This window comes from Plasmodium cynomolgi, chromosome 10 (assembly GCF_000321355.1).
Source record: "Plasmodium cynomolgi strain B DNA, chromosome 10, whole genome shotgun sequence".
Lineage (NCBI taxonomy): Eukaryota > Apicomplexa > Aconoidasida > Haemosporida > Plasmodiidae > Plasmodium > Plasmodium cynomolgi.
The window spans coordinates 1,064,811-1,084,553 of record NC_020403.1 but is presented as its reverse complement, the minus strand read 5'-3'; the positions used below and the strand labels follow the sequence as shown (position 1 = coordinate 1,084,553).

Here is a 19,743-nt window from a genome sequence, read left to right as displayed (position 1 = left end):
AAAAACACATGTCTGCCCAGCGTAAGCGCTCCTTGTATTTATAAACCTCCACAGGGGAACGACTGTTCTATAACAGAATGGTGCGCGTGAAGGTTTTGTTTGTCCTCACGGGAAGCTCGCCCCCGTGGGGTAGTGTCTTTGCCGTTATGTTTTCTGTTAACAAATTTGTGTAGTTTTTTTTTTTTTTTTTTAATTTTCCTATTTGTGCAATTTGTTCCCATTGGCACGCGCAAAACGGTTAGTTCAGTTTTACAACCGACGCAGGGGTGTGCACAGTGGGGGGCCAAGCTGACTGATCCTCCACGATGACACTTCATGGTGACACTCCACGATGACACTCCACGATGACGCTCCGCGACGACGCTCCTCCGTGACACTACACGTTGCCAGCTGGCGCAACTCCCCACGGGTCAGCACATGCATACATGCTTTGCGCGCTCCTTTGTGTAGATTGCCGTCTTCCCCCGCGCCGAGCTCCTCGGGGCTTATCGAGGAGGAAGCTGCATCGTTTCGCCGCCACACGCCTGAGTGCAGATACGGGAAAGAACCTCCATGCCGCTCCTTGTGCTGCTCATTTTGCCGTCCCTGCGCAGCCTAAACAGCAGACCCCCACCAACTTACTACCCGCGGTGAACATGGCAGGGAAAATAAAAACCACTCGAAGGGGGGGCAGTACCCTTTTCCGCTTGGAAAAATATGTGCACTTGGGGTAAGTCCATAACCTTTTTAAAAAGAAAAAAAATCCTCCTTTATTTTGTGCAACATTCCCCTTTTAAATGCAGCAGCATATGTGAGCGAACGGGCGAACGGACGAGCGGACGAACTGCCCATCGATCGCTAATGGCACGCGCGCCAAGCTGCGCAATCCGCTTGCCTGTAATTTCTGTGCCCGCGTTTGTTAACGCGCGAGCAAGTTTTTTTTTTTTTTTCACTCTGCCGTTATGCATACCTTACTGCATATGCATGTATATACATACGTGCGTAACTACGTAAACTCATTTGTAAGAATCCCCCGAGTGAACTGCTCGCGCGCCATGCATTCGTTTCTTTGGCGAATTACTCGCACGTGAGTTCCCGCCTCGCACAGCTCTACTGACGCTTTTTTTTTTTTTTTTTATTTTTTTTGTTAACATAACCCCTGCGCTTTAATCGCGCTGTAATCGCTCTGCGATCGTGCTCTGTGGCCGCGCATCTACCCTACCCCCTATGCATATAGGTAGAGGAGTACCTGCATCACGCCGCGAGCCACTCGTACGTTCAGCTACATCCTCCCGAGAAGCAGGCCGCCGCGCATTGGCATATCGCTAGCCATATCGGCAGGCGTATCGCGAGTCATATCGCTAGCCACATCGCTAACCATATCGCTAACCACATCGCTAACCATATCGCTAACCACATCGCTAACCACATCGCTTGCCACATCGCTAACCATATCGGTAGGCGTATGCCTTGGCATCTGCACAGCCGCACATAGTGACACCCCATTAGAGCGGCTGTCCCCTTTTTTTTTTTTAAGTCCGAGAAGTCATTCCCGTTAGTCCAAATTATCACTCGCATCTGAGGAAGGAGATTCACTAGAGGGTGCACTTATGAATGCCCCTTCGCTGGAGGGTGCACTTATGGATGTGCCCCCGCACCACACCGGTGCGTAATCACATTTAGACGTTACCCCCACGGGCGTGCCCCTCCTTGCGGAGAAGCACCTTAAATAACAGGGGGTGCCTGGTGAAGACCAACAGGGAAGGAAGTACCAACGAGCGAAGCGGCACTGAATAGACTGCCCATTTTATGAAAAGGGAAGCCCCCCACGTAGCCCTACTAGGAGAAGCAAAGCCGAGCAGAGTGGAGCAAAACAGCTCCGCCCCTACAGTGAAACCAGTTCTCAAGTTTGTTCGTTTTCACTTTGATCGTTACTCCGTGGCGTCCACCAGGCAGTGTGTCTCCACTGGAATTTTTAAAAATGCACAGCATGCAACGCGGTGCATGCCGACCTCCCTTTTAATTGCCCCGTTAATCTATGCGCTTGTCCAACGTCGCGAATGTCCACCCTGGCACGTGCCCGACTTCGCGTTTGTCCAACGTTGCGTATGTCCAACCGCGCTTTTGTACAACGTCCTGTACGCAGCTCTCCCCTGCACCGTGTCTTCAACTGCCCACCTTTCAAGCAGCTTTAACCGCATTCACCTGGTGGTAGTTGCGAAGGCTCCCACTGCAGCATATATTCCCTCCTCCCTTCCTTCTCCCGTGGATCGGCCCCCTTTTTTCGATTTGCCTTCTGCCCCTACTGTATGTGCGCTTGTCGCAGGGGAGGAGACTACCACCGGCACCATTTCTACCCCTATTGTATACTCCCGTCCTAACCGAGGAGGTGAATCGCCCCAGCCTGTCATTACAGCCCAGCTAGAGAGCACACCGCGCTAACATCCCGCCGCGCTAACATCCCGCCGCGCTAACATCCCGCCGCGCTAACATCCCACCGCGATAACATCCCGCCGCGCTAACACCCCACCACGATACCCCCCCACCGCTCCACTCATGATAAAAAAACGAGACAAGGACAAAGCCACCTTCGAATGTATCGAAATGAATGACATAAAAAGGCTGGACGAAACAGGAGAGAAGGATAATTCAGATGAAGACAAAATAAGCCTCGATGAGTTGAGTGTGTGTTCGCCAAGTAAGTTACACAAACAGACCGACTTGACAGAGGATGAGGAGGAAGAACAGGAGAAACTCATCCACTCGAAGCTCTACGAAAGTATGAATAATGGAAATAGTAGCATTCAGAAGAAGGACACACATTGGTTTGATGACGTCGATGATAGTGACGATGGGAACGAAGGTGACAGTGATGAAAACGAAAAGGGCAACTCTGCTCAATTTGTGAATAAATTTCCAAACTTGCTCCTAATTGGGGGTGACGGCGAGGGGCCAGAAGTAAAGTCCATTCGCGATGATGGCAGCCACAACGGTGGGGACACCCCCAGCAACAGTAACTACAATGAAAACGCGCAAGGTAATCCGCGTGACAGTTTGCGAAGCAATCTGCTTGACAATCCGCTTGACAACCCGCGTGACAACCCCGTCAGCAGCGCTCACGGTGACCTCCTAGATAATTCCAACCACAGAGAAAAGCAACCGCCACCGTCAAAAAATTACCTGAACTGTTCAGGCGAAAGTGAAAAAATTGAAAAATCAGCCGATCAAACCTACACAGGTGGAAGGAAGAATAACCCATTTTGGAATGAAACCGGGAAGGGTACCCCCTCCGAAATTACAGTAAAGGGACACACACATACGAATCAACATACAGGAAAGAACGAATTGGAAAAATGGAGGAAATATGTATCCTCTGATGAGGAAAGAGACAAGGGACAAGCTGGTCAAACCATCGTCAGTGAGACAAACGAACGTTTAGCAGAAGTGCCCAGGGGGGAAGACATAAAGGATACAATGTCCAATAATAATGGCTACAGTGATGAAAGCGGTAGCTATATCGGTGTCCGCCTCTCTGCGATGTCACCCACTCCCCTCGGACATGAACCGATACACAGGGTGATTGACCCCCAAGCCAGCCAGCACAGTGATTATGCAAAGAGCGAAAAAGAGACGAGTCGTCAATTGGGTGGAAGCCCCGCTGGAAAGACAAGCGGACACTACAGTAAGAACATAGATGAACAGGGCCTATTTTATTCTGCGCCGTTGCTTCACTCCAGCAAGGTGAACAGTGATGTTGAGGACAACCCTCCTCCTTTACGAGAGTTATCTGCAGATGGTTGGATCTCCTCAAGAGTCGGCATTTCCGATAGGGAGAGGGAGAAGCACTTCCACGGGGGGGGCTTTACCAACAACATGACGAGGATTATTAGTCGGATAGAGGAGTCTGTTCAGGAGAAGAAGACCAAAAAGGGGAGAAGCGGTAGTGAAGGGAGGAGCGGCAGTGAAGGGAGAAGCGGTAGTGAAGGGAGAAGCGGTAGTGAAGGGAGAAGCGGTAGTGAAGGGAGAAGCGGTGAAGGAAGAAGCGGTGAAGGAAGAAGCGGTGGTGATGACCGCGATAACCGCGATGACTGTGGTAGCCGCCACAACGCCTCTGTGGCAGAACAGGACGGGCAGGCCGACACGGTCACCCCGGTGAGTAACTGCAACACGAACCCCGAGTGTCCACCCATCCGCATGACCTTTACAGATACGCCCAAAGTGAAGAGAAGCACCAACCCTAAGTACACACTTAGGAAGTACGGATCCCACAGTTATCCAAACCAAGTGAGATCGCCACCCAGGGGGGCACACAACGACATGGGGGGTCCACTAAATAAGAAGCCCCTCAGCAGTAGCCATGTGTATGGTGGAGATACGAACGAGGAAGAAGATCGGTGTGTGCAGATGTACCGTTGTCAGAACAGACCGAGTGAGCAGAATCAAGGGGAGAGTGCACCCGAAGGAACGCATGAGGAAAGGGACCCCCACAGTGACGAGACGCTCCGACATGCCTATCGAGTCGGTGCAAACAGTTTGAAAGCAGCGGGGAACGCCGAGGGTGGCGGCATAAGTGATGACCTGTTCAACCGCCCCAAGGCGAACTCCACTGCGCCAGTAAACGATGCACTCAGGGAGAGAAGCAAACCGAGTTCTCTCACCCGCGTGAGTAGGGTGTCCCAGAGTAGTGTATCCCCGAGTAGGACGTCCCAGAGTAGTGTATCCCCGAGTAGGGTGCGCACGAAAGGGGTGGAGGAACACAGACCCTTCATGGACGACACGCACTTCCACGTGAACCCCATTAAGATAAACGACGCCAATTTAGAGAAATGCTTTCATGCCATTAAGGACTTATGTAACATAGAGGATGGGAAGCGGGTGAACAGCCCCGGTGATCGCAGGAACGTGTCTCTATGCAGTGATCGCCTGGATCGGAGGTTTGGGGCGAGGGACTGTGAAGGGGGACGAAGGTGGAGTGAAGCACCTGAGCGAAGGGGTCATCGAAGTTGGAGACACATCACTACTGATGACGCACCTGTGCAGAATGTGTGTAAATCCAGTGATGTGAATTTATATGAAAATAATTTTAAATGTCTCTCGCAGACCCTGCCGGATGAGAAGCCCCCTCTGGATGTTTACCGATTTTTTTGCAAAGAAAATGAACTGTGGGACCGGACAAGGGGGGGAAGCGGCCACCCGAGGGGGGGAAGCGACCATCCGATGGAGAGAAGCGGCTACCCAAGGGAGGGAAGCGGCAACCCGAGGGAGCGAAGCGGCCATCCAGTTGAGCGCAACGACGAGGGGAAGGGGGACCCCTCCTCCACAAGCGCTACGGCGGCGGCTGCGGCTGCCGTTGGTGCAGGTGTTGGCACAGGCGTTGAGGCTGCCGCTAACGTTGGCACTACCGCTGAGGCTGCCCCTGCCCCTGCCGCTACCGCTAACGTTGGCGCTGACCCCGGCGGGAAAGTGAAGAGGCGAATAATCGACTGCAAAAATGAGCGGCTCAAATGGGGAACCACCCAAGTGATAATCGACATAGATGACACGATCCGGTCAAGCGGAGGGTATAAATTTTTTAATTATGCTCTAGGAGGAGTGGACGCACAATACCAGAGAGGAGAGACCTATCCAGGGTCCTTCCAGTTTATCTTCGAACTAGCAATGAATAAATTATCTTCAGAAGCAAAGCCGTTGTTGTTGTCTGTACTTACAGCAAGAATCCCACAAGTACCCATAACAGAGGATTCATTTTTGAACAAAAAATTTAATGAGGTAGCAGAAAGGAGAGGAATTAAAAACTGGGGAATTGATTGTGACAATAAGATTTTGTACTCGACTTTGAAGGAGTGGGTATGGAATGAAACGAGAGGAGAAAAAAAATTCGTTAATTTTAAGCAGCTGCACAAGTATGTGCTTCAGCAGAACTCACTCGTGAGGTATATATGGATTGGAGATACGGGAGATATGGATAAACAGGCTGGGGAGATGATGATTAGGACATATCCACAAAGGATGAAAGCTGTTTTTTTGCATCATGTAAAGGGGAAGGATGATAATACATTGCTTCCAAGTGATTACTTTATTAAGTCTGTACCCATTTTTTTCTTTCGTACATACATCGGTGCTGCTACGAAGGCACATGCATATAACCTGATTGACAAGAAAGGGCTCACGAGGGTACTCGTGCAGGCTGTGCTTGATTTGGAGAAAAGCAGAGCTCCTGCGAGTTCTTCCAAATGGGAGGATCTAATTAAGGACATCATATTGAGTGACGCCATGGATGAATTGGACAAGTATAACGCGGAGACGGTCAACCGGACAAAGAAAATCATCGCGCAGCGCATGCGTGAGATTTCGGAGAGAAAGCTGCACTTTATTAGCTAGCAGAGGGAGAGGGGGAGGGGTCAGACAGGGCACTCATATCCTACTCCTACCACTGCTTTTTCGTCTGGCATGGCGGCGCAACTGTGGGTGTTGCCCTATTCGTTGTGTTGCTCCCACGTACAAACGTACAAACGAACAAATGCGTATATTTATATACCCATACATTATGTGAATGTACGCGTGAGCATGCATACCCCAAGGAAGTATCATCCCCCCCCTGGAGTATAACTCCCCTTTTTAATCACCTGTGCGCGCAGCGAGTGGGCTATTCTTTGATCCGCCGCTCTGCAGATTTGCAGTCAGCCGTTTATGTGGTCCATTAAGGAGGGGGGAAAAAACGGCAAACGGAAAAGGGAAAAAGGAAAACGGAAAACGACAGACGTCAAACGACAAACGACAAACTGCATAGGGGGAAACGCAGCGAGGGACGAGGCAACACTGCCATTTTTGCTTCCACCCGAAGTGGAGGAGCTACTCAGTCGATGCCCCACCGCGTGACCTAACCATGGAACTGGCCTCCAAGTCGAACCAAGTGTACCTGCTGGTGAAGATGTAAGTCACCTACATCAGCGCAGCGTCGTCCCGGGAGGGAGATAACACCAAAGGCAGATGAACAACGGCGCGAGGTTTTTTCCTGTTGTTCCGCTGACCAACGTTCTGTTGATCAACGTTCTGCTGATCAACGTTCTGTTGCTTATTACTCCGCTGCTTATTGCTCCGCTGCCCTCTGCCCTCTGCCCACTGCCCACTGCCCATCGCTCCCCCTTTGTGCTTCGCCCCCACCCCCCATTTGCAGCATCAACCTGGTGAATGTCAACGCCGTCAGTCATGTGAAGAAGGCACTCAAGCTGATCATATTCGACCTTTTCGGGTTGGCCATGCTACTAAAGGTGGATTTTAAAATGCTGAAGATCGCGCAGAGCAACCACTTCTTCGTTTTGCGCACCGGCTTGAGGTAGGAAAGAGGAGAGGGGACGGACCCCCTTTGTACGCACCCATGGGTTGTGAGGCGGAAGTTAAAAAAGCCCACGTGTGGGTGGAACAGCGCATAGGTAGAACAGCGCATAGGTGGAACAACGCATAGGTGGAACAACGCATAGGTGGAACAACGTTCTGGAAGTGTTCCACTCGCGAAACGGGGGGGGTCCGTCCGACTAACTCTTTTTCCCCCCATGTCCGCGTTCCTACATCTGCTGCGACGCGTTTTCCCACTTTCATGTGCCCCCCTGCAGGCTGCTGAACCTCCTCCTGTACGTCATGCAGCCCAGTCAGACGATGCCCCACCAGTTTTCCCTAAAGGTGCTGAAGATATCTACCTTCCTGCCCAACTTGGCCTGCGCCACGGGGGCGGAGAAGTGGCAGCGAATGAGCTGTGACGAAGCGGTGAAGGAGCGGTGAAGGAGAAGTGACGAAGCGGTGAAGGAACAGTGACAACGCGGTGACGAACCGGCAAGCAGGTCCCATGGCGAGCGCCCCATCGTACGCACCCCAACTGTGATCACTCCCCAACCGAGTTCACACCCCAACCGAGTTCCCTCCCCAACTGTGATCACTCCCCACGGGAGAACCCCCCACGAGAACGAGTTGGTGACTACATGCAGATGCGTGGCGCCCCAAAATGCTTTGGAGTCAATCAAAGTGGTACACACGAGGTGCGCAAGTTAGGGGAAAAAAAAAAAAAAACTGGCAAAAATGTGCACACAAAACAGTGCCGATAGAAGCGGTAAAAGCTGGCCTGACGCGTCCACTACGCTCCCAGGAGAAGCAGCCACAGCGCGCAGAGCACCATCTGACCGAAGAAAGAAGAAGACGCGCCGCTGCGCTCCTCGCGCTCACTAATAACTGTGGTGGAACTGACGTTATGCTTCGAGTACTCCACTCTGTTTTCATTAGGCATAACGAACTTCTCCTGATTAGAATTAACGAACTTCCCCTGATTAGAATTACCGATATTCTCCTGATTAGAATTAACGAACTTATCGTAACTCTCATTTATGTACACATTCATCATGAGTGTATCTGACCCATCATTTGCCCGACATGTGCAGGTAAAACTTATTTCATCATTTGTAACGGGAATTTTAGCGAACTTACTTACTTCATCTCCTACACTCTCTACCTTCTGACCAAAAAGCGTCTCTATGTCAACTATCTTGTATTTTTCTTGTTCCCATTTACGACTAATATTGAACCGTTCCTCCAACTTATTTTTATCATTTTTTATGTCATCCTTTTTTACGTATACCTGATTGAAGCACCCTTCCGGTTGGACAGTGTAGGTAGTAGGACACAACAGAGTGATGGTATCTCCACCCTTAGGATAACTATCACACACTTTAACTCTCTTGCGATTCATATTGTTAAAAGTTGTGATTGCAGTGCTCTCTCTGTATTCATCATTGAAATCACATCCAGGAGTCCTTTTAACGATACCCTTGGAAATGTGAACCTTGAGTGTTTTCTTCTGTACTCTATTCCCATCATCCATGTAGCAATAGCATTCGAAATGACGGTTCATCAGTACAACAGGAGGTACTGTAAATTCAGACGTGTATATGTTATTCACGTATTTACTTACTATGTTGTATGCTCCCCTGACGTAGTCTCTCAATAGGAATACATTCCTATTAATGATGACATGTTCAAAACAGTACAGTTTTCTATCAAAGAATTCCCTCTCCCTTGCACACCTGATTTGAGCTTCTCTGTGAAGAGTGTATGGACATGAGTAGACCACTGTGTCTCCTGGGACTACATTCAACAGGAACACACTTTTTCCTGAACTGGATAGGTCCACATGGTGTTTGGACAGGCACACTTGCAGCCAGGTTAGCAGCACCGAGGCCAACAGCAGGGCCCGCGCACTTCCCTTCGTGTGCATCATTGGCGTGGAAGTAGAACAGGCGTGGAAGTGGACTTGAAAAGGGGATTGAAAATGGGCTTGAAAAGGGGCTTGAAAATTGGCTTGAAAATTGGCTTGAAAATGGACCCGAAAATGGACTTTGACGTGCCTCTGCGGGGGAGCTTGCTCCAGATTCACGCGGCCTGCGAGGAGGGGTCAAGGCAACATAGCAATGAGGAGGATGCCGTGGGGCGGCACACATGTTTGGAGAAACGGAGCGCATAGGCACGCCTTCCTCCCTGTGCACCTCGCGGGGAGTCCGCGGCAGGTCTGCAGGGATATCTGCGGGGATATCTGCGGGGATATCTGCGGGGACATCTGCGGGGACATCTGCGGGGACGGAGCTTAACTTACGCTGCGGTTTGCAGGCTGAGGAGGCGGGTTAAGACAAAGTCAAAAGGGGAAGCAGACGCTTGAGCAGGTGCAGCGAGTCTGCAACGATGAGCACGTCGACTGAGCCAAACAAATCGAGCAAGTCTGAAATGCCAAGCACGTTATAGACGTCAAGCTGTTCCAGGCATATAAGCATGTTATCGCAGGGTTGTTTAATGGTCCCTGTTGGAGGGTTGCAGAATCTTTTGCGTGCGGTGAGTCTCCAGTGGGACGGGGGGGGAGTTGTTCAAAATGGGCATTCGTTCAAATGGTGTGTCTTAAAAGGGAGTCTCCTTTTTTTTTGTTTCAACATTTGGTGGTCAATTCAGTTGTGTCGTCTTTGCTTGAGTGCTGCTCAGCTCTGTTCTCTCTTCTCTGTTTTTGTTTCGCTTCGTTTTGTTTCGCTTCTCTTCTCTTCTCTTCTCTTCGCTCTTTTTTTTTTTTTCCCGCGCTGCTCACTCGCAGAGCTGTGGGTTGCCGCCAAAAGGGTCAGTGTTGGACACGCACTGAACATGCATGCAGCAAGGCCGGCGCCACTGCAAAGGGTTAAGCCATCGGGAGTGAAGGGCCCACGCGGGGTTGTTTCCTGCTGCGCGCTTCTGCTGAGGGGGGGGAAGAGACACATGTACACACAGATACACACACACATGCAGTGGTTGGGAGACTGGCAGGCACCCCCCACACATGTGCTTTTTACTCGTGAAGGTACAACCATGCAAGTTTACATGCATCATGTTTCTTTCCCTTTTGCTCTCCTCCTCGCATGCACGAGCAGAAGGGGAGGGAGAGAGTCATTCTGCTCACCTGAGGGGGAAGGGGAGAAAATCCAAAGTGGGGATAAAAAAAGCCAAGTCACATGTTCGCGAAAAAAAAAATTTGCGGGAAACTCTCCTGTGTGCTTCTCGTATGTTTGGTTCAGCCTCCAAGGATAAGTGATGCGATGGGCAAGCGGGTGTGTAGCCTTTTTCTGTTGGTCGCACTCGTCCTCGTCGCTTTTTTCTGTTGGTCGCACTCGTCCTCGTCGCTTTTTTCTGTTGGTCGCACTCGTCCTCGTCGCTTTTTTCTGTTGATCACACTCGTCCTCGTCGCTTTTCCCTGTTGGTCTGTTTTTCTTTTCTGAACATGTGCAGGTGAAATTGTCAGGTTGCCTAACTTTCTGTTCGCGGGGGGAATCCAAAAAAAAGGAAAAAAAAAATAAAAAGGCCACTAAGGAGAGTTAAATTTCTCCAGATATTAAAGTGAACCGGGGGGACTCAAATCGGTTACGCGTAAGATACGCGTTTTGTTCTTCTTGTTCGCTTTGTTCGCTTTGCTCGATTTGCTCGTCTCGCTCGGCGCGTTCCTTTTCCTCGTTTTCCTCGCACCCGGTGAGGCACGGTGACCCTTTCTGGACACGCGAAATGGGGTGGGGGTAAAGTGTGTGTGCTCCACCTCGCCCCTCTCCTCCCGCGCATCAGCTCCTCTGCGAATTTGGCAGCCTCCAATTTGACACTCCTCCCATTTGGCACTCCTCCCATTTGACGATCCTCCCATTTGACGCTCCTCCCGTTTACACATCGGCTCACCCTTCCCATTTCGCGCGCATTCCCCCAAATGGGTACACTCCCCCCCCTCATCGACACAAGACTGCCGTTTGATTTTCCAAAAAAAAAAAAATCCCATTCAGAACGTCTCCTGCAAGCATCGCCATCGCGCTGGCATCCCTGGGAGAATTCCCCTTGCGCGATTCATGTAAAAGAGGTCTGACAAAAAAAAAAAAAGAACATAACATAACGTAGCATAACATAACGTAACATAACGTAACATAACACAACACAGCACATTGCAGGGTGGGTAATTCCACACGAGCAAAAAGGTCGTTTTCCTGGAAAGGCTTCAACTTTGTTCTTTTTTTTTTTTTTTTTTTTAACCCCTTTTACATTGGCGCAGGGGGAAATATGTCGTCCGTTTGGCAAGTCGGGTGACCAAAGGGGAAACAAAAAAAATAAAATAAAATAAACGTGTACATGTGAACGTATGTCCTCACGTGGGTATGCTGACACATGCTGACACATGCTGACGCATGCTGGCGCCCGCTGATACGCATACGCGCAGGCAGGAAGGCACAGCCGCCCCCCCCCCCCTGGCGTGGCGAGACCCTCCTACAAACCGCAAAGGAGAACTTCGCGTGCGTCTTCCCCGCTGAGGTACTCACCCCAGAGGGAGGTCAAATTGCACTTTAATTTTTTTTTTTTTTTTTCCCCCCCCCCGCCTTTCGTTCCTGCGGAGAGTAGGACATGGTGTCATGTCCTGTCGATCCTGCTGAGACACTTCTCCGATGTGAATACAAACGAGGAAATAAGTAGACACGTGTCTTATGAGAAGAGGGAGGAGAGACTCCTTTGTCTTTTTTTTTTTCGTCTGAGGTGAATCCACCGTCAGTATGTTGTGGGATGCCACATTAGGTCGGAAGCGTACACCTGAAGAAGCTTCTCTCCTCCCATGTGGTAGAACAAACGGCAGTGGGTGTCACCAGGGAAGCAGCTTCGTCGGTTACTCACTCATCCGTGTAAGACATCACACCAACAACTACTCACCATCATGCTACGCGTGTCCCTCCTCCAAGACGTGGAGAAGCGAGCTCTGCGACGCAGGAAAAATGGAGAAACGGAGGAGAGCAACCACAGGACACAGAAAAATAAAGAAGAGCTGAACGAAATTATGAATGAGTTGCCAAAGCTACATCAACGAAACGATAAGGAACTGATCTCCTCTTTAGTTACAAGTTATTTGGAGAAGAACCCCAAGAATATCCTTGCGTACGAATTATTTAGTACGTTTTACGTGAACATAGAAGATCACAAGTCTGCTCTGAACCTACTGTATGCTGCTTTGTATCTTAACCAGAAGAATGACAAGCTGGTTAGCTTGTTGAGACTGTGTGAGGAGCGGCAGGTGATTAAGGAGGCGAGGATCCCTACCAAGTATAAGGAGCGGATCTGCTACCCGGAGAGGCGGGGGAACAGCCCCTGCCCTTGGCGGCGGGGCTCGGCAGTGAAGGAAGCGATGGAGGAAGCGGTGAAGGAAGCGATGGAGGAAGCGGTGAAGGAAGCGATGGAGGAAGCGGTGAAGGAAGCGATGGAGGAAGCGGTGAAGGAAGCGATGAAGGAAGCGATGAAGGAAGCGGCGAAGGAAGCGGTGGGAGCCGTGGCAACCCCCCCGAAAGGGACAACTTCGGCGGAGGGCGGCCCGCGAGGGGGCTCCAGGAGAAGCAGCGCCAGGCGAAGCAGCGCGTGGTGCTGGCTAAGAGAGACATGGAGCCAGGAGAAGTAGTCCTTCAAATCAAACCACTAGTACTCACCCAACACATATTTTGCAACAACTACGTATACCCAACCTGTTACCACTGTTTGAAGGAAAGAAACCTATCGCAAAAGTGCTACCAATGTCCAGTAAATCCACACACGTGCAGATATATATTCTGTAGTTGGAAATGCTTGGCACAGAATATGAAGCTACACAAAGAAGAGTGTCCAATATTACCCACCATCTCCGCTGCTGCGAAGGAAGCTAACCTAATGCTGCACCTCGTACTTCATATATTTCGTGTTCTCATAAAAATGAAGATTGACAAGGAGTACAAGGACAAAGAGCAACACATCTTAAAGGACCTTTTCTCAAATGAGTCCTTTTATGAAGTCGTTCGGGACAACCAAGTTAAGCTATTCAACTCGTTCAACACGTTAGCGAATAGGATAATATTGGAATTCCCTCCTTCTTTTTATCTCTACTTGAAACAGAAGGAGCTTGTCGATTTTATGCTAATCGTATGGCAGTACTCCCTCTCCGTTAAGTATTACTCTCCATCTTCTATCATTAAGCAATCCAACCCTGAAACCTCCTTCGGATTAGCTTTCTCTCCAGAGATAGCTAAACTGAATCACAGCTGTGTTCCAACATGCTCTTTTTATTATGACGAGGATGGGACCCTAACTGTCAGATCGATATGCAATATCCCTCAAGGAGGGAAACTGTGCATAAGTATTTTATCGGATCAGTATGTCCCCCTGAGTGTTAGAAAGAGTTGCCGAGGAATGGCTCGTATTTTTAGTTGTGGGTGCATTAGGTGCACCGACTCAACGGAAAATAACTTGCATCTTAGAAGTATGAGGTGCCCCAGGTGCATTGTGGGGTATATCTACCCGATGAAGACAGAGGCATTGATCGAGGCGCTCCACATGGAAGGGGAAGAAGAAGAACGTCGACAACGTGGAAAGGGAGACTCGATCCGTAAAGGAAAGCTAACCGATGATAGAAAGGAGACTGCCAAAGATGTGGCACGCAAACTGGCGGGGGACGCAGAACGATGGTTGTGCTCAAACTGCGGGAAGTTATCCCTTCAGGGAAACAAGCGGTGCGTACGTCTGGAGAGAAGCATCTACGCCCAGTACGAAGACGCGGAAATGAAGTATATGCAAGGGGACATCATCCAGGCGAAGAAGAAGCTTTTACAGATACACAACGAGGTGCAGTACCTACTGCACCCGAACCATCACATCCTGTTCAATGTGTGTACATTGCTAGCAGGTCTGATGAGATACGATCCTAACAGAAAATTACATGACTCCTTATTATTTTTACGAAAGGCAGTAATAGCAGCGGAAAACGTCTTCCCGGTATGCTCACTGGAGAAGGTCCACCTGTATGCACACCTGGCTCATTACACCTTCAACTATTCGAATCATTGCAAGTTGTATATGAAAGCAGGTGGGATAGATGCAGAATCTGTAATAGAACCCATTTTTGCATCTATCTGGAATGCAATGGTGACAACAGGATCTAATTCGACTCTAACCATTACGTTAATACAACAGATGAGGACCTATGCCATCTGCTTCAATGTGTACAGTCCGTACAGAGAGATAGAGTTTTACATTAACAGGAAGGAAGAGTACAGTAAATTTTATCATCATGTGACACAAAAAAAAAACGAATCACATAGAAAAATTAAAAAAATAATGAAGGAAGATCCATTCTACCCGATCTACATGGCATGCCAATGTTTCGATATCGATTATGAGAAAGAAAATTACGTGCCTCACATTTTCAAGCTATTCAAACACATGCAATACGTTGGAAATGGACAGAATGCACTCTCCATTGCTGCATCCTTTGGAAACGTAAAATTAGTGAAGGTTCTCCTAAAGCTAAACTACTCTCCTTTTTCTAAAAATGAATTACACATGAATGCTCTCCTACACATGGCTAGTTCATTCCTTCCATATGAACAGACAAACCGTTATTCCAATTACGTCCACATTTTGTTACAAGAAATCGAATCTCAGAAGGTGGGACTGGACAACTTCGAAGCTGAATACAACACCTTATTGCATGGGGAGGATATACCAAAGGATGGAGGGGGTACCACCATAATGGCTGTGCAAGACGGACACAACAACTCGTACCTCTGGGCAAACGACATGGAAAGACCCTTCCCCTTTGGGGAAGACCTCCTCCAGGATGAAGAATTCACCTACGGACCAGCTAGCCAAAAGCTAGACACGAATCAAAAAATTATTCTGACCATTCTTCTGAAACATTTAGACGCCAAACAGATGTACAAGCGGAGGAAGTACAAGGATAAGCTCAGATTCAATGAGTACGTTAGCCTCGCTGCTGCACGAAGGAGGCGCAGGGACGTGGAGAATGCAGCATATGGAATACACAGTGCACACGCGCTACTGTCGTCCCCACCCCCCAGCTACGTCGGTACCACCAACGAGAGGAGGGGGAAGTCCAATCATGGCGAAGCCAAAACAGGAGCAGAAGAAAGCATCATCCAAACTGGGATAAGCAGTCATTATCGCATGGCAGGTCAGCATAGAAGGGGGCACCCCCTCAGAAGGGAAGAAGAGATAGACTCACGTTCGGGTTCACGCGCAGGTTCACGCGCAGATTCACGCTCAGGCTCACGCTCAGGTTCACACGCAGATTCACGCGCAGATTCCCGCTCAGGTTCATCAAAAAGGGACTACCCCAAGAAGGAGAAAAAAAAAAACCGTTTGAATCATCCAAAGAGGAGAAGCAACTCAGGCGAAAGCACCTCGCCCACGTGTAGCAGCTTCGATTCGGGAAAGTCAGACGACGTCCTGAACAACAAAGTGAAGCACTATTATGTTCAAAAAATTCTCACCAAATCCATTTCGCATAAACTGCTAGGCTTGAACAATGCACTCCACTATGCATGCAGAAGGGGAAAGAGAAAGCTAGCGAAACAGCTAATAATTTGTGGCGTGCCAGTAAAATTACTGAACAGTGAAGGAAGCACAGCTCTCCATATGGCATGCCTAAGTGGACATGACGTAATTGTAAAGACGTTATTAAAATATCACACTGAAGTAGATCTAATGACATCTCATGGAGAAACTCCACTCATGTTAGCTGCATATGGTTTGCATCTGCATGTTATAAAGACCTTAATAGAAAATGGGGCACAAGCCACTTTAAAAAATAAGGACAATGTTACTGTTCTGCATTGCCTCGTACAAGGACTGCTACGCACACATACGATTTATTATGACCACAGAGTATACCATGACGATGTATCATCTGTCTCTCTTGGGGGACCACTCATGAAGAAGAAAGGAATTTCCAACAGCTTCTCCGATGAAACGAGTCACCATCTCACTGCACATGTCCCCATTATAGAAGACTTACCGACAGACCTTTTACTTCTCCCCTTTAAACTACTACATAGGATTAAAAAGGCTATCACGATATTGAAACTGCTAATTATGTACTGCCCTTTGTATTTGTATGACATAAAAGACATGAATGGATACAACCCCTTTGAGGTGTTGAAGGCTGCTTGGAGGAGAGTGTGTGAGAGACGCATATGCTTGTTGGCGAATGCCGATTTGAAGTTTTCTACCTTTAGTGATCACCAGAAGAATATCGTCTCCCAGGGGTGGTCTCTCATCACGGCACTTGTCAATATGATACTCTCCATTTTGCGCCCCGATCGGTCAGTGCTCACCTCCATCTACGCGAGCTTCCTGGGGGGGGAGGCCATCCCACAATTAGGGGCCACCCGGCAGGGAGAGGCCACCCAACCGGGAGAGGCCACCCAACAGGGAGAGGCCACCCAACAGGGGGAGGCTTCCCAACCGGGAGAGACCTCCCAACCGGGAGAGACCTCCCAACCGGGAAAGGCCACCCAACCGGGAAAGACCTCCCAACCGGGAGACACTCCCACCCCTGGCGCCCCCCCGATGAAGCCCACTGCCCAGCTGAACCCCCCCGGGGAACCCAAATCTGCTGCAAGCGAAAAGGCGGCGATCGTCCCGAAAAAAATGTGGCCCAAGAAGGCGAAGCTGCCACCCCCTCCGAAGAGGCAGTAGATGTTGCAAAAGACGAAATGGGGGAAGGTCAACGTAGCCTTAGACGGACAAACCATGCCATCTGTTAGGCCCAAAAAAAAAGGATGCCCTTAAAGAGACCCCTCCGTAACGTTGCCATACTTACGTGCTCTCCTTTTGGGTATCCATTTTTACTTTCCACACGACGACTCATACATGTAGAGGGGAGGAACTTATTATTCCCCCTGACCCGTTCCACCTGCACGTCATGCGCGGAACTGTGTCGCAGAGCACTTGGGTTGTTTTTATTTTTTAGGGAGGGGAGCGCGACTAGGAGCGGCAAAGAGGTTTCCCAAAAAGGACGCAAAAAAAAAAAAGTTGCGAAGATTTAAAAGGACGCTGATTTGATAAGAAGGACAGATGGGGGGGAGCGGCGAGGAGGAGCAGAGAGAAGGAGCAGAGAGAAGAAGCACTAAAGTAGAAACACACCACGAGAGTGCCACCGCCAGAGTGCCACCGCGGCGCGCTCACTTGACCTTCTTCTCCCCCTCCTCCAGCTCGGCCACCCGCGTCAAAATATCCTCCGTCTTCCCACTCGAAACGAAATGAATAAACATCTTCCCCATAAGGACAAACCAGTACGCATTCATTAACAGAATGACGAGTAAAAGAAATGTCAGCCACACACATGCTTCGTACCCGATGAGGGGGTTAAACACATGGAAATTTCTATGAATGGGAAGTATGCATCTCTTGGCGTAAATGTACAGACGGAGGAATCCCCAGCTTGAGAAGAGGATGCAGAAGGAGCTGACCGTCACGGCTTTGTGTCTCGTGTCCACAAAGACGCGGCACCTGCGGGGGGGGGAGCGGTGTAGAGATTGCAGCGCGGTGTAAAATCGCTGAAGAACGATGCAACGCGGTGTAGAACGGTGCAGCGCGGTGTAGAACGGTGCAGCGCGGTGGGGACGTGGCTGCATAGCACGTGCGGCGTTCCCCCTCTCACTGCGGCGCGTCCTCGCGCCTTTCTCTCCCCTCCTTCCCTACGCGGACGAGAAAACCTCGCATATGTCGTGACAGAGCATGATGATGGAGCCAACTCGGAGGAAGTTCTGTCCGTAGGAAAAGTAAACCAGGATAACTGCACACAGGTGTTGCAGGAAATTCTCATAAAAATCGGGCAGCTTCTCAGCCATGAGCAGGGAGTACACGGACGTGAGCAGGTAACCCCCATTTAGGAAGTAATACAGGTGTATAAGACTGGACGTTTTCTGGTTGGGGTAGCCTACGGGGAAAGAGTAGAAAAGGAAAGAAAAAAAAAAAAAATATATCACTTTGGTGCCCCGTGGATACACGTGCACACGTTCGTCCTACGCGGCTGGTTTTTTTTTTTTTTTTTTTTTTTTTTTTTTTTCCTTTTTTTTTCCTTCTTTTTTCGTGGTGCCTGCGCGTACCTGCAAAGTAATCGCTGAGCTTGCCCTGGCCGCCCATTTCGTGGGGGAAGAACGTCTGGCAGCTGAGCGCGACAAAACCGAGTGCACTGATGAGGGTGAAGTAAAACAAGTTAAAAAACATCAGGTTAAACCTGGCCACTTTGATCTTGCGTATGCGTTCGCTCCATTTTCTGAGGGTTGGAGGAGTGGGAGACGCGGGGGGGGGGATGTTTGTTACAGACTGCACGCTGAGACGGCCACATGGAGTGCACACTCGCCGCGTTCGTTGGCGATCACGTGAAGTACACCACTCGGCCTGCAGATGCGATGCGCGCATGCGACGGGCCAGTTCGCAGGCGGGGCCTACTTGCGGGGGATCCAGCGCTCGCCCAGCGGCTGCGAAACCCTGTGCATCATCCACTTGGCGCCCAGGGTCAGGCAACCGCTAACGATGAAAAAGACAAAGTAACATGGCCTCGGGACTATGTACTTCTCGCGGTAAAATATCTCCATGTCCCTTTTGATTCTCTTAAAACAAAAATCAGAACACAGTTTGCTCAGCGCACTCTTCGCCCAGGGAACCAGGGCCCCACTTTGCACCTTCCTGAGCACGTCGTGTACGGGCCATATTTGCTGCACTGTGAAGAGAATGACTACGACCAGCAGGAACTTGAAGACCGTGTCCAATTTCATCCTCCAGTTTGGGTGGTGCGCAGAACAGCTCGGGTATCGCTGCGGGCAGTAGTTCGGACAGTCGTGAGTGTGTCGGTGAGTGTATCGGTGAGTGTATCGGTGCGCGTATCGGTGCGCGTGTCGGTGCGCGTGTCGGTGCGCGTATCGGTGCGCTTATCGACGCGCTTATCAGTGCGCGTATCAGTTGACCGCCGCTTCGCGTTGTCCCCCCTCTCTTCTGTGCGCGCCCGCGGGGCAGAAAAAGAACGCGCTGCAATATGCCGAGGAGGCGCTACGATGGGGGCAGACTTACAAAAACATTTGCACGCACGTGGCCCTGCGACAAACGTGTAGGATCTAGTTGCTCCTGCTCAGAGTCAAACTGCGACCGGGGAGGGACGCTTTATCTGCACACATTCGAAACGACCCGCTCAAATGCGACTAAGACAGGCAGTGAAAGAAAGACTCTACCCCTAAGTGATCTCCACAGACACACAAATTAAAGGCAACCCCCACGCGCACGTTTAACTGCTCAGCAAAAATATGCTAGTGAAGGAAAAGCTCCCCTTGGTAAAACGCATGACCGTGAAATGGACGCGTAAGCAAGCACAAAAAGGGAAGGGAAGGAAAGGAAAGGAGAGGAAAGAAAAAGGAAAGAAAGAAAAAG

The 19,743-nt window shown here is 49.9% G+C and overlaps 5 protein-coding genes across 5 annotated transcripts; 3 read left to right on the top strand and 2 right to left on the bottom strand.

Annotated features, from left to right (window-relative positions):
• Positions 1-2,583: 2,583 nt before the first annotated feature.
• On the top strand, positions 2,584-6,360 carry PCYB_103380 (hypothetical protein; the record flags this gene model as incomplete). Its single annotated transcript, XM_004222887.1, has 2 exons — positions 2,584-4,867; positions 5,690-6,360. The coding sequence occupies 2 exons, from the start codon at positions 2,584-2,586 to the stop codon at positions 6,358-6,360; spliced, it is 2,955 nt and encodes a 984-aa protein (XP_004222935.1).
• Positions 6,361-6,865: 505 nt separating this feature from the next.
• Positions 6,866-7,758, top strand: PCYB_103370 (hypothetical protein; the record flags this gene model as incomplete). The annotated part of the gene is made up of 3 exons (XM_004222886.1): positions 6,866-6,912; positions 7,157-7,315; positions 7,593-7,758. The coding sequence occupies 3 exons, from the start codon at positions 6,866-6,868 to the stop codon at positions 7,756-7,758; spliced, it is 372 nt and encodes a 123-aa protein (XP_004222934.1).
• Positions 7,759-8,203: 445 nt separating this feature from the next.
• On the bottom strand, positions 8,204-9,244 carry PCYB_103360 (Pfs38; the record flags this gene model as incomplete). The annotated part of the gene is made up of 1 exon (XM_004222885.1): positions 8,204-9,244. A coding segment is annotated over one exon (1,041 nt), but the record flags the coding sequence as incomplete, so codon positions are not given.
• Positions 9,245-13,233: 3,989 nt separating this feature from the next.
• On the top strand, positions 13,234-17,013 carry PCYB_103350 (hypothetical protein; the record flags this gene model as incomplete). Its single annotated transcript, XM_004222884.1, has 2 exons — positions 13,234-15,487; positions 15,629-17,013. The coding sequence occupies 2 exons, from the start codon at positions 13,234-13,236 to the stop codon at positions 17,011-17,013; spliced, it is 3,639 nt and encodes a 1,212-aa protein (XP_004222932.1).
• A 485-nt stretch (positions 17,014-17,498) lies between these two features.
• Positions 17,499-19,097, bottom strand: PCYB_103340 (hypothetical protein; the record flags this gene model as incomplete). The annotated part of the gene is made up of 4 exons (XM_004222883.1): positions 17,499-17,826; positions 18,019-18,256; positions 18,426-18,595; positions 18,772-19,097. The coding sequence occupies 4 exons, from the start codon at positions 19,095-19,097 to the stop codon at positions 17,499-17,501; spliced, it is 1,062 nt and encodes a 353-aa protein (XP_004222931.1).
• Between the last annotated feature and the right edge of the window lie 646 nt (positions 19,098-19,743).